Source organism: Hemitrygon akajei, chromosome 4, assembly GCF_048418815.1.
Source record: "Hemitrygon akajei chromosome 4, sHemAka1.3, whole genome shotgun sequence".
In the NCBI taxonomy this organism is placed as follows: Eukaryota; Metazoa; Chordata; class Chondrichthyes; order Myliobatiformes; family Dasyatidae; genus Hemitrygon; species Hemitrygon akajei.
In genome coordinates, this window is record NC_133127.1 from 202,343,443 (window position 1) to 202,361,586 (window position 18,144).

General features: G+C 43.4%; 1 protein-coding gene across 1 annotated transcript in view; it reads right to left on the reverse strand.

Moving 5' to 3' along the window:
* LOC140727143 (protocadherin-16-like) overlaps positions 1 to 18,144 on the reverse strand; it is a 465,713-nt gene that overhangs the window by 158,145 nt on the left and 289,424 nt on the right. Inside the window, exons 5-7 of the mRNA XM_073044457.1 lie at positions 4,239 to 4,475; positions 2,439 to 3,446; positions 370 to 557 (exon numbers count right to left, since the gene is read on the reverse strand). Coding sequence (XP_072900558.1) covers positions 370 to 557; positions 2,439 to 3,446; positions 4,239 to 4,475 — 1,433 coding nt within the window. The remainder of the gene's footprint in view (positions 1 to 369; positions 558 to 2,438; positions 3,447 to 4,238; positions 4,476 to 18,144) is intronic.

Below are 18,144 nucleotides of genomic sequence, written 5' to 3' on the forward strand. Positions count from 1 at the left end.
CCAGCTGTGTTGATGGCAGAGAGCATCACAAAGTTCTGTGTGTTAATGTTTGTTTGTCTATTAATGATTTAATGACTGTCAAAGCAGTGACTGAATCTCCAAATCCTCATCAGCTAAAATAGCAACTCCTTACAGGATCTTTGTCCAAAATTATACCGCTGGACTCTCCAAAACTGTTGGGTGCCCTCCACCCAAACCTGGGAATTCCCTCAACAATAAACACTGGAATTATTTTACCCCCAAACTCTGAGTCCCATCATTCCCAAAAGTGAGTACAGTAGCCCACAAATTGTGTGACCTCACACCTCCAAACCATGTGATGTGGCTGAGTGTCAACATCTCTGGAAAGGACAGAGTGACTGTCTTTACCTGAAGGATAAGCTCCTCTCCCACCGGCACGTTGCTGAAGACGGGAGCATTGTCATTCTCATCTAAGACCATAACATAGACAGATGCGGTGGCACTGAGTGGTGGTGAACCACCATCCTGAACGACCACTGTCAACTGGTAGCTGGCCTGACCCTCTCGGTCCAATGTCACCACAGAGCTCATCTCACCTGGAGGAAAAATGAGAGGAGAGGAAATCTACTTCAAAGTTGGCTCCATCACTAGGCTGAGGGCTCATAACATCTGCAGCCAGAACTGATTTCAGGTTATCCCAGTTCTATATTAGACAAATCCAGACTGATTCCAGACTCATCTCAAACCAAACCCAGACCAAACCCAGACTGACCCCAGACCAATTCAAGACTGACCCAGATCAATGCCATACAGTTTTAGACCAATTCAGACTGCCCCAGACTAACTCCAGACTGTCCCAGACAAATCCCAGACTCACCCCAGACCAATTCCAGTCTGACCCCAGTCTGATCCTTGACCAATCCCACACAGTTTTAGACCAATCCCAGACTGACCCCAGACCAATCCCAGTCTGATCCTTGACCAATCCCATACAGATTCAGTCTATTAATTGATTCAGTCTGATTTAGACTGAATCAGTTCAATCTGATTCAGTCCAATCCTAGGCTGACACTAGACCAATCCCAGACTGTTCCAGACCAATCCCAGTCTGATCCCAGACCAATCCCAGACTGACCTCAGACAAATCCCAAACTGACACCAAACCAATCTCAGACTGGCCCCAGAGCAATCCCAGTCCTGTTCCAGACCAATCCCAGTCTGTCTCAGCACCCATTCCAGAATGACCCAATCCTACCTTAGACTGATTCCTGACTGTCCCAGACCAATCCCAGACTGACTCCAAACCAATCCTGGACTGTCCCAGACCAATCCCAGACTGACCCCAGTCCAATCCCAGACTGACTCCAGACCTATGCCAGACTCACCCCAGACCATTCTCGGTACAACGCCTGACCAGTCCTAGTTTGATCCTAGTATCAATTGCAATCTAACCCAATCCTAGCCCAAATGAATACCAGACTAACCCCAGACCCATTCTGGGCAGATGTCAGGCTAACCTCAGCCCTTTCACAGGCTGATCCTAGTCTCACATCAGGCTGACCCAGTCCCATCTTCAGGATTCACTAACTGCCATGGGAAGAGATTCCGAACTGCTCCAGTTTTTACCTGGACCACACCTGATCTTGTAATTCTGTCCCAAAGACTCTGTCGCATTACAAACATGTCAACATATCCCCCCTAGCTGTTCAGAATCTCATAATCACTGCTCATTCTTCTCATATAGATGTAGGTTCTTTGTCATCATGATAGTGCATCCCTTTCATCCCAAGATCAGCCTTGTCAATCTCTCCTTGTTGGCTTCCAACAGCAGAATATTGTTTCTAAAGTGGAGAACTGGAACTGGTCTCAACACCCTAGACTTTGTAGCAATACCCCTCTATTTCTAAACTCCAGCCCTTAATTCCTACCTGCTGACCTTTTGTGTTCCACATACAAGGACCTCAGCCTCTCTGTACTCAACTCCTAAGAGGCATGCAGTCAGACCGTAAGACATAGGAGCAGAATTAAGCCTTCAGCCCATCAAGTCTGCTCCACCATTCCATCATGTCTGATCCCAGATCTCACTCAACCCCATACACTTGCCCTCTTGCCATATCCTTTGATGCCCTGACCGATCAGAAAACTATTAACCACCACCTTAAATATACACATGGACTTGGCCTCCACCTAAAAAACATTCCTACTTACCTCCGCTTTAAAAGGTGCTTGAGTAGATAACTGCCTTAACCAGCCCCTCAGGGAGTGCTTTCCAGATTTACAACTCCCCCATGGAGGAAAAAATATTCTTCCTCATATCTCTCTAAACCTTTTACAACTTACTGTAATCCTCTGCCATCTATTTTTTGATTTCCATATGGAAAGATCTGTGCCCCACCCATATGTTTGCTGTATTGTGGGGCTCGTATCAGTACAGGCTCTAAGTGATGAAATGGCAAAGGCAGGAGCCCAGTGATTACCAGTCTGTGGATTGATGTGGAAACTTGTGTGTGTTGGCTGCAGTCTGTAGGTCAGCTTGCTGTTGAGTCCATGATCGCGATCTGTGGCCAAGATACGCCCAATGGTCATTGCTGGTGGCACATTCTCTTGCACAGTAAAGAAGTAGATGTCCTCGCTGAGTTTTGGCACATTATCATTCACATCTGTGATACAGATTCTGACCATTGTGGTCCCTGTTTTTGTCTGTTCACCCTCAGTGCTGGAGGCAACGACAGTGAGGCTGAAGAGGTCCTTGTTCTCCCGATCCAGAACACTCTTCACAAACAACCAGCCACTCTCTGAGACGATCCCAAAGTTGGCAGAGTCTTCATCAGGATGCAAGTGGTAGGTGATGTGGCCTCCTCTGGTGTCCTGGCTTAATGCACGCACCTGGAGGAAATGGCGATTAATAGGTGTTCCCTCTTTCACCTCGACCCGATAGGTCAAAGTATCGAAGATTGGGGCAGTGTCACTCTGGTCCTGCACATGAACGACGAGAGTAAATGTCGAGCTGAGCTGGGGAGCACCACTGTCCTTGGCCACAATCTCCAGCTCATAGCGTGCTACTGTCTCGTAGCTCAAGGCTCCAATCAGACGGAGCTTGCCAGAAGTTCGATCAATGCTGAAAGTCTTCTCCAAGCCTGAGATGAGATCAAACTGAACTTGGCCATTTGCCCCACTGTCCTGGTCCTCTGCATTGGCCGTGTAGATGATGGAACCAATCTCTGTATTTTCTGGAACAAGAATAGACTCGGAAGAGGTTGGAAATTTTGGTGTGTTGTCATTGACATCAGAAACCATGATCTTGACCTTGGTGCCACTGTAGGCAGGCGGAGAGCCACTGTGTGCCTGGACATCCAGTATTATAACAGGATGAGACTCATGATCAAGCGGGATGTTCGTTGTAATCAACCCCGAGCTGCGGTCGATCACAAAGTAGCCATTGGGGTCTCCAGAGGAAATGGTATAAAAGACAGCATCAGAATGACCTGCAATCAGAAAGAGAAATGACAGTTGGTTTTAAACAGGCTACAAATATATATCTCTGTACCACTGTCTCCTTACACCCTTTTCAATGTCACCAGCTCCTCCAGGGCTCTAGCCTCTCCACATCCCAGTAAACTGCTACATATCCTTACCCAGGTCTACACATCCCTCCCAAATTCCAGGGCAGAGTTGGACATAGTCTCTTACTGAAGCGCCACACATGGTTTATTTATATAGGCATCCGTTAGTCTCGTTTGCACCTTGGAAGGTTGTATGGGAGACCGGCAATTGCCCAAGCTGCAAGCCTTCCCCTCTCCACGCCACCGATGTTGTCCAAGGGAAGGGCACTAGGACCCAAGCAGCTTGGCACTGGTGTCGTCACAGAGCAGTGTGTTGTTAAGTGCCTTGCTCAAGGACACAAACACGCTGCCTCAGCTGAGGCTCGAACCAGTGACCTTCAGATTACTAGTCCGATGCCTTATCCACTAGGCCATGCGCCAACACCATGGTTTATTGATTATGTGTAATCCTGTTTCTACCCTCTTTCCCTTCTTCCCTTTTGTTACATACTGTAGCTCTCTGCCTTGTCCTCATTACACATTTTTGTTACTTTATCTCAGTTTCACCTGAGTAAAATGTGATATTATTAACTCTCCACAGCTGCTGTCTGACTTGCTGAACATTTCTAGTAGAACTAACTTTACTTCATATCTCCAGAATCCACAAATGTTTCTCTCAGGGCTTCATTCCTGTGTGTAAACCCAGCTCCCACTAAGAATTAAGGTGTAGCTCACCTGGGGAGTTTGAAGCCCGAACACGGCCGACTGGGGAGCCTCCTCTCAGGTCCTCAGGCACAGTGAAGAAGTACTGAGCTTGCTCAAAGAGCGGTGGTGAAATGGAACCTGAGACGATGCTGATGTTTACGACAGCATTGACCAGGGAGGAGAGTCCACCAGCATCCTGGGCGGAGATGACCAGATGTTGCACTGAGTCTCCTCCAGAGCGCAGTGAAGATGCAAGTGAAATAACTCCTGTGAGAGAAGTTTATGGCACAGAGCAGTTAGTGACCGATGCAGGAACAACTTGTCATTCTTGACCAGGTGAGCAGCTTGAACTCTGGCCCAGACACCTGCCCACATGTTAGATCAATGGTGACCAGTCAAGACCAGTCAGTAAACACCTCATCTCACCCTACAACAGAGCCCAGATCAACAGTAACTAGACTGTATAGAAGAGATGCTGCCTGGATTAGGGGACAGGTGCTGTGACAAAGAGATTGTTTTCTCTGGAGCAGCGGAGGCTGAGGGAAGACCTGATGAAAGTTTGTAGCACATGAATGGCATAGATAGACAACCAACATCATTCTTTGAGGGTTGAGGGTTTAAATATATGTCCTTTAGTATTAGAGGAGGGGAAAGGGGAAGTTTAGATGTGAGGGGCAGGTTTTTTTCACACCAAGTTTTGAAAAGGGCACCCAGGAGTGGTTCTAGAAGCAGATATGAGACTGGCATTTAGGATGATTTTAGACAAATGAATGAGCAAGGAATGATGGGATATGGATCAGGTTCGGGCAGAAGAGATTTAGTTTAATTTTGCATTGTGTTTGGCTTAGAAGCCATTGGCCAAAAGCCTTTTCTGTGCTAACAATTGCTTTTTCAATGTTGTTATTGTACATGCCTCAACTAATTTTTCAGGCAGTTCGTAAAATAACTGACTACTCTCTGCATGAAACTGTTGCCCCTCAGGTCTCTTGTAATCTTTCCCTTTTCACCTTAAACAGATTCCTCTCTAGCTTTTTGTTCCCTTTCCCTTTGATAAAGACTGTGTACAGCACTTTTACCCTCGCTTTGCCCATCTTGAGTTTATAAGGACACTCCTCAGTCTCCTATGTTCCAAGGAATAAAATTGCAGCCCTCCCCACCTCTGCCTCTTATATAGGACCTTATTTCCTGGCATCATCATTGTACACCTTCTTTGTACTTTTCCAGCTTATTGATGTCTTAGACCACAAGACTGTAAGTCATAGGAGCAGAATTAGGCCATTTACCCCATCATGCCTGAGTGGGTGCCATCGCTATTGCAAAGGAAAATGTGCTAGGCAGACTGAAAGGTGGAAAAGTCATCTGGACCAGATGGACTACATCCCAGAGTCCTAGAACATAGAACATAGAAAACCTACAGCACAATACAGGCCCTTCAGCCCACAATGCTGTGCCGAACATGTACGTACTTTAGAAATTACCTAGGGTTACCCATAGCCCCCAATTTTTCTAAGCTCCATTTAACTATCCAGGAGTCCCTTAAAAGACCCTATTGTATCTGCCTCCACCACTATCACCAGCAGCCCATTCCACGCATGCACCACTCTCTGCTTAAAAAAATTACCCTTGACATCTCTTCTGTACCTACTTCCAAGCACCTTAAACCTGTGTCCTCTTATGTTAGCCATTTCAGCCCTGGGAAAAAGCCTCTGACTGTCCACATGATCAATGCCTCTCATCATATTATACACCTCTATCAGGTCACCTCTCAATCTCCATTGATCCAAGAAGAAAAGGCCAAGTTCACTCAACCTATTCTCATAAAGCATGCTCCCTAATCCAGGCAACATCCTTGTAAATCTCCTCTGCACCCTTTCTATAGTTTCCACATCCTTCCTGTAGCGAGGCGACCAGAACTGAACACAGTACTCCAAGTGGAGTCTGACCTGGGTCCTATACAGGTGTAACATTACCTCTTGGCTCTTGAACTCAATCCCACGATTGATGAAGGCCAATACACCATATGCCTTCTTAACCATACAGTCAACCTACGCAGTAGCTTTGAGTCAGACCCCAAGATCCCTCTGATCCTCAACACTGCCAAGAGTCTTACCATTAATACTATATTCTGCCATCATATTCGACCTACCAAAATGAACCACACTTATCTGGGTTGAACTCCATCTGCCACTTCTCAGCCCAGTTTTACATCCTATCAATGTCCTGCTGTAACCTCTGACAGCCCTCCACACTATCCACAACACCCCCAACCTTTGTGTCATCAGCAAATTTACTAATCCATTCCTCCACTTCCTCATCCAGGTTGCTTATAAAAATCATGAAGAGAAGGGCTCCTATAACAGATCCCTGAGGCACATCACCGATCACCAACCTCCATGCAAAATATGACCGTCTACAGCCACTCTTTGCCTTCTGTAGGCAATCCAGTTCTGGATCCACAAAGAAAGGTCCCCTTGGATCTCATACCTCCCTACTTTCTCAATATGGCTTGCATAGGGTACCTCATCAAATGCTTTGCTGAAATCCATATACACTACATCTACTGCTCTACCTTCATCAATGTGTTTAGTCACATCCTCAAAAAATTCAGTCAGGCTCGTAAGGTATGATCTGCCTTTGACAAAGCCATGCTGCCTATTCCTAATCGTATTATACCTCTCCAAATGTTCATAAATCCTGTCTCTCAGGATCTTTTCCATCAACTCACCAATCACTGAATTAAGACTCACTGGTCTATAATTTCCTGGGCTATCTCTACTCCCTTTCTTGAATAAGGAAATGACATCTGCAACCCTCCAATCCTCCGGAACTTCTCCCGTCCCCATTAATGATGCAAAGATCATTGTCAGAGGCTCAGCAATCTCCTCCCTTGCCTCCTACATTTGCCTGGGGTCCTGGTGACTTATCCAACGATGCTTTCCAAACGCTCCAGCACATCCTCTTTCTTAATGTCTATATGCTCAAGCTTTTCAGTGAGCTATAAGTCATCCCTACAATCGCCAAGAGCCTCTCCTCCTGTCGGGCATCAAAGGATATGGGGAGAAGGCAGGGGAGTGGGGATGACTGGAAGAATTGGATCAGCCCATGATTGAATGGCAGAGCAGACCCGACGGTCCAAATGGCCTAATTTTGCTCCTATATCTTGTGGTCTTTTCTGTAGTGAATACCGAAGCAAAGTATTCATTTAGTGCCTCTGCTATCTCCTCCAGTTACTTACACACTTTTCCAATGTCACACTTGAATGGTCCTATTCTCTCATATCTTATCCTCTTGCTTTTCACATACTTGTAGAATGCCTTGGGGTTTTCCTTAATCCTGCTTGCCAAAGCCTTATCATGGCCCCTTCTGGCTCTCCTAATTTCATTCTTAAGCTCCTTCCTGCTAGCCTTATAATTGAATTGAATTGACTTTATTTCTTACATCCTTCACATACATGAGGAGTAAAAATCTTTATGTTACATCTCCATCTAAATGTGCAATGTGCAATCATAGTAATTTATAATAAATAGAACAGTCAATGTAATATACAGTACACTCAAATCAGCTGAGTTCATCAGTCTGATGGCCTGGTGGAAGAAGCTGTCCTAAACCCTGTTGGTCCTGGCTTTTATGCTGTGGTTCCACTTCCCAGATAGTAGCAGCTGGAATAGATTGTGGTTGGGATGGCTTGGGTCCCCAATGATCCTATGGGCCCTTTTTACACACCTGTCCTTGTAAATGTCCTGAAGCAACTACAGATCTGCACCACTCTCTGTAGAGTCCTGTAATTAAGGGAGGTACAGTTCCCCTACCAGACAGTGATGCAGCCAGTCAGGATGCTCTCAATTGTGCCCGTGTAGAAAGTTCTTATGGTTTGGGTGTCTATACCAAACTTCCTCAACCATCTGAGGTGAAAGAGGGGCTGTGTGCCTCTTTCACCATACAGCTGTTGTGTATAGACCACATGAGGTCCTCGGTAATGTGGATGCCGAGAAACTTGAAGCTGTTTACCCTCTCAATCCCAGATCCACTGATGTTAATAGGGGTTAGCCCGTCTCCGTTCCTCCTGTAGTCCACAACTAGCTTCTTTGCTTTTGCGACACTACATTGATTGGCAGTCCTGGGTAGGTCTGTAGTCTAGTGTAGTTTTTTTCTGAGTTGTTTTTTTACGTAGTTCAGTCTAATTTTTGTACCGTGTCATGTAACACCATGGTCCTGAAAAAATGTTGTCTCATTTTTACTGTGTACTGTACCAGCAGTTATGGTCGAAATGACAATAAAAGTGACTTGACTTGACCTGACTTATCTCAAACAATAATGAGGTGGCCTGCAGGGAAGAAGTCATCTCTCTGACACAGTGGTGCCAAGAAAACAACCTCTCCCTCAATGTCGCAAAAACAAAGGAACTGGTTGGGGACTACAGGAGGAATGGAGACGGGCTAACCTCTATTGACATCAATTGATCTGGGGTTGAGAAGGTGTATGGTGTGTTGGCATTCATCAACCATGGGAATGAGTTCAAGTGAGGTAATGTTAAAGATATATAAGACCTTATTTAGACCCCACTTGGAGTATTATGTTCAGTTCTAGTCACCTCACTACAGGAAGGATGTGGAAACTATAGAAAGGGTGCTGAGGAGATTTACAAGGATGTTTCCTGGATTGGAGAGCATGCCTTATGAGAATAGGTTGAGTGGACTTGGCCTTTTCTCCTTGGAGTGACAGAAGATGAGAGGTGACCTGATAGAGGTATATAAGATGATGAGAGGCATTTACCGTGTTGATAGCCAGAGGCTTTTTCCTATGGCTGAAATGGCTAACACGAGGGGGCATAGTTTTAAGGTTCTTGGAAGTAGATGTCAGGGGTAAGTTTGTTTTACACAGAAAACCGTGGGTGCATGGAATGCACTGCCGGGGACAGTGGTGGAGGTGGATACAATGGGGTCTTTAGGAGACTCTTAGATAGGTACATGGAGCTTAGAAAAATAGAGGGCTGTATGGTAGGGAAATTCTAGGCAGTTTCTAGAGTAGGTTACATTGTCAGCACAACATTGTAGGCTGAAGGGCATGTAATATGCTGTAGATTTCAGTATTTCTATGATTCTGACACTCATGGACTTCTGACATACAGCTGGTGTATGTCATCGGAAAGACTGAAGGAAAGCATTTATAAAGTACATTTGCCAGTTCTTTGTCCCCCATTACTTCCTCATCTTCATCATTTTCCAGTGGTCCAATATGAACTATCACCTCCCTTTTACTCTTTATATAACTGAAAAATAAACTTTTGGTATCCTGTTTTATATTTCTTCTTATTTTCCCTTCTTATAGCTTTTTAGTTGTTTTTTGTTGGATTTAAAAACTTTCCACTCACTTTTGCTACCTTATATGCACTTTCCTTGGCTTTTATGCAGTCCTCAACTTCCCTTGTCAGCCACGGTTGTCTAGCCCTGCCATTTGAGAACTTCTTCTGTACCAAGTCAACTTACTCAAAACTTACCTGCTCCTCCAGCAACAAAACCATCAATTCCTTCATCCAAATACTTGACATACAACCAAAAAAGAATCGGTACTAACACAGACCCTATAAGGCCATAAGTTGTAGCAGCAGAATTAGGCCATTCCACCCATCCAGTCTGCTCTGCATTCAATCATGGTTCATTCTGGATCCCACTCAAACCCATGCACCTGCCTTCTCTTCATATCCTTTGATGTCCTGATCAATCAGGAAACAATCAACTTCCACCTTAAATATATGCATGGACTTGGCCTCCACCACAGTCTGTGGCAGAGCATTCCACAGATTCACTACTCTCTGGCTAAAAAAATATCCCTTCTTACCTCTGTTCTAAAAGGTTGCCCTCAATTTTGTGACTGTGCCCTCTGGTCTGGATATCCTCACCAGAGGAAACATCCTCTTCACATCCACCCTATCTAGTCCTTTCAACACTTGGAAGGTTTCAATGAGATCCCCCCCACATTCTTCTAAATTCCAGTGAGTACAGGCCCAAAGCTGCCTAATGCTCCTCATATGTTAACCCCTTCATTCCCAGAATCATCCTCGTGAGACTCTTCTGGACTCTCGTCAATGATAACACGTGCTAACCCTAACCCTATCTACAGCCTCTCCTCACTACACATTGCCTCTGTTTATAAACCAGCTACCTCATCTTCAGCACTATTATCCACCTTTCCTATGATGCTTCTTGCATTTTAATATAGGCAGCTGAGGACACATCAGAACATGCTCAACCTTTTGATTCCTAACTTTGTCTGAGATTTTACCAACATCTGCCTTCACAATCTCTCCACTAATTGTTTCCATCCCCCTGCAACTCTAGTTAAAACCCAAACCTTCCCGCTGGGATATTAGATCACCTCCAGTTCAGAAGCAAACTGTCCCTTCTGCACAGGTCCCACCTTCCCTGGAAGAGCCCAATGATCCAAAAAGCTTACTTCCTTCTTCCCACATCAATTCCTTAACCACATATTAAACTGTATAATCTTCCTAGTTCTGGCCTCACTGGCAGGAGGAATGGGCAGCAATCCTGAGATCACAACCCTGGTGGTCCTGTCCTTTAACTCAGTACCTACAGTAACTCCATGAATTCCCTATGTAGAACCTCATCACTCGTCCTATCCATGTCATTGATACCTACATTGACCATGACTTCTGGCTGTTCACCCTCCCACTTAAGAATACTGCAGAATTGATTCAAGATATTCCGGACTGTGGCACCTGGGAGGCAACATACTATCCAGGAATCTCGTTCTCGTCCATAGAACCTCTTGTCCATTCCCCTAACGTAATGAATCCCCTGTCACCTCTTCTCCCCCACTCCTTTCTGAGTCATAGACGCAGACTCAGTGCCAGAGACCTGACCACAGTGACTTTCCTCTGTTAGATCATTTCATCTGACAGCATCCAAAGTGATATACCTGTTGTTGAGAGCAATGGCCACAGGGGTACTCTGCACTGGCTCTTTCATCCCTTTTCCCTTCCTGACTGTCACCCAGTTTCCTGTGTCCTACACCTTGGGTGTAAATATCTATCCATATGTACTAGCTATCACCCCTTCAGCCTCCCAAATGATCCTTAACGTGGTTTGTTAGAAGCCGCAGCTGGATGCTCTTCTCACAGTTGTAGTTGTCAGTCGTAGTTGTCTCCCTGCCTTCCTACATCCCATCAGAGGAGCATTTCAGTATCCTGCCTGTCATCCCTACTGTCCTAGCTGAGCATCTATAAAGAAAAGGAAAAAACTTGAGTTTTTATTTCCTTTGCTTTCTGAGTGAAGCTTCTCTTCAATGAACTCTCGAAGAACTAAAACCTTAAGATTATCACTCTGAATATATCCACTGAGCTGACGCCACTGTGACGATGGCCGCTGCACTTGCCCCTGCCTTCCTTTAATTTGCTCTTACTAATCAATCCTATACTCTGATTGGTTGCTGGTCAAAGTTCTATTATGCTGCTGCAACCTACTCCTGCTATTATCTCCATCAGTGGGCCTAATTGAAGTCCCCTCCTCTCCAAACTTCTGATATGCAGATTGATTTTGGCTCTGGTCAAAGCTCTATTACATCTGGCTTTAGCTTCTCCTTCTCCAATTGCAGAGTAAATGCTATCAAATTATAATCACTAGTCCCTAAGGGTACTTTTACCTTAAGCTCTCTAAACAATCCTGGTTCATTGCACAACACACAATCTGGAATAACTGATCCCCTGGTGGGCTCAACCATGAGCTGTTCTAAAAAACCATCTCATAGGCATTCTAGAAATTTCTCCTCTTGGAATTCAGCACCAACCTGATTTACTCAATCTATCTGCATATTTAAATCCCCCTTGACTATTGAAACATTGCCCTTTTGGCATGCATATCCTATCTCCGGTTGTAATTTGTAGACCACATCTTTACTACTATTTGGGGGTCTATATATAACTCCCATCAGCATCTTTCACCTTAGTAGTTCCTTAGTTTGTTGCCACAGGCAGCTGTCAAAGTCTTTATGTATATTTAATACAGAGGTTGATAGGTTCTTGATTGGTCAGGGCATGAAGGGATACAGGGAGAAAGCAGAAGATTGGGGCTAAGGGAGAAAAAGGATCAGCCATGGTGAACAGCAGAGCTGACTTGTTGGCCAAATGGCCTAATTCTGCTCCTATATTTCATGGTCATATTGTGGTGTTCTACCCACAATAATTCAACACCTTTTGATCATGTCTCCTCTTTCTAATGATTTGATTTCATATTTTCCCAACAAAACCACACCACCCCCTCAGCCTAACTACCTGTCCTTTCAATCCAATGTGTATCTTGGAAGTTAAGCTACCAGCTACAATCTTCTTTCAACCACAATTCACGATGCCCACAACATCAAACACGCCAATCTGTAACTGTGCTACAAGTTTATCGACCTTATTCTGCATACTGCACACATTCAAATTTAACACCTTCAGTCCTGTACTTCTCTTTCTTGATTTTGTCAGCTATCATGTTACAACTCATCCTGTTACAACTCATCCTGTTGAATGCAATTTTGTCTTATCGATAGCCTCGCCTTGTAACAATTGCAATTTATTTCCCAGCTCCTATACTCAAATTTATTGTCATTCAATGTTCCTTCAGACCAAGGTGCACAGCACAGTACATATAGCTCACCCACAACATGTGAAGTAATATTACCATAAATAAATTAACAAATAATAAAATAAACTAAAATAAAGGTTGGTATACCAGACATCTTTTTCACCACCACTTTTCAGGGAAGCATATACTTGTACTCCTAGTTCCCTCTGTTCAACAACACATCCCAAGGCCATACCCTTCACTGTTAAAGTCCTACCCTGGTTTGACATGATATATTGTAACATCTCATGCTGAACTGGCTTGAATGCCATTTACTAAATATTGGCCCATTATCTCATTGGATATTATCTCACAACATCCTCCTGCAATTTTTGATAACTTTTTAACTGTCCATGACATTTCCCGTGTTAGTGCCATCAGCTGACTTACTGACCATGTCTTGTACATTCTTATGCACTTAGGCGGGCTTACAGAAGTTAATCCATTGTGGTGATTGCACATTCACTTCATGGACTGCACCTTCAATAGTGTGCAATTTGATGAACATCACGACGAGGGAGAGATACTGCTCGGTACCTGCAGTAGTTATGTGGGTTTTGTTTGGTTCAGGTGGGAAGTGTGTACCATTTTTCAGGTGTTATGAGAGCAAAGGTGCCTTAATGCTTATCAAAGACAGAAAGATAGATAAGACTATTCAACCTTTAGCCTAACATGAGATTGTTTTCCTGAAAGTGAGAAAGGTTGAGAAGAGGTTTGACAGAAGTAGATCAATTAATGTTTGGTTTAGCAAAGAGAAAGAGGTAAGCTTTCCCATTAGCAGAATATTCTAGAACAGGGTCATAGACTTAAAATTTTGGTAAAAAGTACAGAGGAAGTTGAAAACAATATCTCTTTTAATTAGGTGGTGTGGTTATGACTGAACATTCCTTGTGTGTGAATATGGTGGAAACCAGCTGTGCTGTACAGTGCTGGTGAGATCACATTTTGATGTTGAATATCATGTATAATATAAATGAACAGACCTTAACATGCTGGAAGAAGTTCAGCGAGGATTATCAGACAGATGGTTTGTTTTATCATGAGTGAAGATTAGACAGGCTGAGTTTGTATTCACTGCAGCATGAAAGAGAGGTGACCTGATTGAAACAGATCTGAGGAATCCTAACAAGCTGGACGTGGAGAGGATATTTCATGTGGAGCTGAGTCCATGGCTAGATCAGTCAGGATCTGATTGAATGGTGGAGCAGGCTTGATGGGCTGGATGGCCATCTCCTGATCCTAGTCCTGATGTTCTTGTGACAGAACCTGAAACTAGTGAACACTACTAAAAAATAAAGGGTCATCCTATTTATTGAATAATCATGGCTGGTAATTCATAACTGATGTGCTTGGAGCTTCAGGGTGGGTTGGATAATCTCTGGAATTCTGTACCTTGTGAAGCTTAGACCATGGGAGGTATTTAAAGAGAATATAGATACATTTTTAAATGATTAGAGTTGTGGGGAACCAGCAGAATAAAAGGGCAACAATCTCCATATTGAATGTGGACAGTTAGATCAATAGCTATATCCAACCTGTCAATTTCTGTATTAAAATTATATTTTCCTGTTCAAACTTCAGAACGGTTTGGTCATAAAATTATAGAAATGTACAGAACAGTAACAGACTCTTTGGTTCATCTAGTCCATGCTAAAACCATTTAAACTGCCTACTCCCATTGACCTGCACTGATATACCTCTACTATCATGCACCTACCCAAACTTTGCTTAAATGTTGAAATTGAGCTTGCGTGCACCACATGCTGGCAGCTCATTCCACACTCTCATGATCCTCTGAGTGAGGAAGTTTCCCTCATGTTCCCCTTAAACTTTTCAACTTTCAATCTTTCCTTATAACTCAGGTCCTCCAGACGTGGCAACATCCTTGTAAATTTTCTCTGTACTCTTTCAATTTTACTTGCATTTAAGAGGTGACCAAAATTGTACACAATATTCCATATTAGGCCTCATCAACATCTTATACAACTTAATAAAATCCCATCCCCTGTACTCATTTATAAAGGCCAATGTGCCAAAAACTTTCTTTATGACCCTATCTACTTGTGAAGCCACTTTCAATGAATTATGGACCTGTATTCCAAGATCCCTTTTTTTTTACCACTGTCCACAGTGCTCCAGTGCACACCACCTACCTTGGCTGGTCCTCCCAAAGTGCAGCACCTCACACTTGTCTGCATTAATTTTGATCTGCCACTTTTCAGTCCATTTTTCTGATCCAGATCCCTCTGCAAGCCATAATAGCCTTCCTTGCTGTCACTACACCCCTAATCTTGGTGTCATCCACAAACTTGCTGATCCAGTTAACCACATTATCATCCAGATCGTTGATATAGATGACAAATAACAACAGACCCAGCACCGATCCCAGAGTTGTTAAAGTCCAGGCAATCGGGAATGACAAAGTGGTATTAATCCAGATAATTGTTAATTAATACACGTTAGGTTAAATTCTCATATGATATAGAGAATAAATGGCAGGGACTTCTGGAATGTTGGTGTACAGTGTTTACTGATGAGAAAATCATGATTCTCAAAGTGTAAGGGAAACAAGTGGAGATGTTTTGGAGGACACATTTCTGGTCACCTAACTATAGGAAGGACATCAGTAAGATTGAAAGAGTGCAGAGAAGATTTACTAGGATGTTGCCGGGTCTTCAGAAGTTGAGTTACAGGGAAAGATTGAACAGGTTAGGACTTTATTCCTTGGAGCGTAGAAGGATAAGGGCGGATTTGATAGAGGTCTACAAAATTATGAGGTGTATGGACAGAGTAAATGCGAGTAGGCTCTTTCCAGTTAAATTAGGAGAGATAAATACGAGAGAACATGGCTTTAGGGTAAAAGAGGAAAGGTTTAGGAGGAACATTAAGGGCAACTTCTTCACTCAGAGAGCGGAGGGAGTAAGGAACAAGATGCCATCTGATGTGGTAAATGTGGGCTCACTCTTATGTTTTAAGAATAAATTGGATAAATACATGGATGGGAGAGGTCTGGAGGGTTATGGACTGGGTGCAGGTCAATGAGACTAGTGGAATAAAGTTTCAGCACATACTAGAAGGGCCGAATGGCCTGTTTTCTGTGCTGTAGTGTTCTATGGTTCTATGGTTCTATTCATATTACCTATGAGGAGGTATTTACATCCTTACCACGCATTAATGTGATAAATTCCCAGGACTTGACCAAGTCCATCCTCAGAGGTTAGAGAAGAAATTGCAGAGGCCCTTGAAAAGATATTTGTTTCATCGTTAGCCACTGATGAAGTTCCTGAAGGTTAGGGGGCTGCAATGACAAGCCAGGGAAAGAAAAGGGGTATGCCTGTAATCAGTGGTAGGAAGTATTGTGAATTTAACATTTAAGCAATATTTGAGTAATATTGTAAACATATTGCTTGATTAAGCATTCTTTATTGTTTAAATTATTCATTATGGGTTACATGTAACAGTATGTGCATGGTATATGTCACGCTACCACATTATATGTGTGCCCCTCACTGAAAGCAAAGACAGTTTATACACATCTCTTTGGGCTCCATTGTTTTCTTTCCAATTAGTTTTATGTTTTGGAGTTACAAAACATAACAGTGGTGATAAGGAAGTTTTAAACAAACCTGAGACGACTGCGTATCCATTGAAGCATAGTGAGACGCTCCAAGCTAAAACAAGTGAGGCACATGCTTCTTTGGGGGTGAGGAGGACAGATGATGGAGTTAAAATATAAATCAGAAAATGGACAAATTCAAGGGTTCATAAACAGTGATTACTGGGAGATAACACGAGTGAATCTGCAGATGCTGGAAATAAATAAAAACACAAAATTCTGGCAGAACTCAGCAAGCCAGACAGCATCTATGGGAGGAGGTAGTGACGACATTTTGGGCCGAAATCCTTCATCAGGAGATACACTAGTGAAATTTAAGAGACTACTAGACACGTATATGGAGGAATTTAAGGTGGGGGGGGGGATATATGGGAGGCAGGGTTTGAGGGTCGGCACAACATTGTGGGCTGAAGGGCCTGTAATGTGCTGTACTATTCTATGCTCTATGTTCTATAATAATCATAAATTTAAAAAGTGCAGAAATGGCTGGCTATATTCGCATCCGATTGCACAAGAAATAACTTGATATTGAATTGAACTGTATTTTGAAGCAAATAAAATAGCCAATGAAAAGTGAGTGCCAGTTTTGCTGAGTACATTGTGTGGAAAAGCATACAGGTTGCTTATTTAAATGAAATCAGCAGAAAAGAAAAGCTTACAAAAGGCTCAGAGAGCTAGATAATGTTAGAGATCTAGAAGATTATAAGACTAACAGGAAGGAGCTTAAGAAGGAAATTAGTAGAGTCAGAAGGGGTCATGAAAAGGCCTTGGTGGGCAGGATTAAGGAAAACCCCAAGGTATTCTACAAGTATGTGAACAGCAAGAGGATAAGATGTGGTAGAATAGGACCTATCAAGTGTGAAAGTGGGAAAGTGTGTATGGAACTGGAGGAAATAGCAGAGGTACTTAATGAATACTTTACTTCAGTATTCACTATGGAAAAGGATCTTAGTGATTGTAGTCATGACTTGCAGTAGACTGAAAAGCTTGAGCATGTAGGTATTAAGAAAGAGGATGTGCTGGAGCTTTTGGAAAGCATCAAGTTGGATAAGTCACTGGACTTGGATGAGATGTACCCCAGGCTGCTGTGGGAGACGAGGGAGGAGATTGCTGAGCCTCTGGCGATGATCTTAGCATCATCAATGGGGACAGGAGAAGTTCCAGTGGATTGGAGGGTTGCGAATGTTGTTCCTTTATTTAAGTAAGGGAGTAGAGATATACCAGGAAATTATAGACTAGTGAGTCTTACCTCAGTGGTTGGTAAGTTGATGGAGATGATCCTGAGAGGCAGGATTTATGAACATTTGGAGAGGCATAATATGATGAGGAATAGGCAGCATGGCTTTGTCAAGGGCACATCGTGCCTTACGAGCCTGACTGAATTTTTTTAGGATGTGACTAAACATACTGATGAAGGAAGAGCAGTAAATATAGTGTATATGGATTTCAGCAAGACATTTGATAAGGTACCCCATGCAAGGCTTATTGAGAAAGTAAGGAGGCATGGGATCCAAGGGGACATTGCTTCGTGGATCCAGAACTGGCTTGCCCACAGAAGGCAAAGAGTGATTGTAGACAGCTCATATTCTGCATGGAGGTCGGTGACCAGTGGTGTGCCTCAGGGATCTGTTCTGGGACCCTTACTCTTCATGACTTTTATAAATGACCTGGATGAGGAAGTGGAGGGATGGGTTAG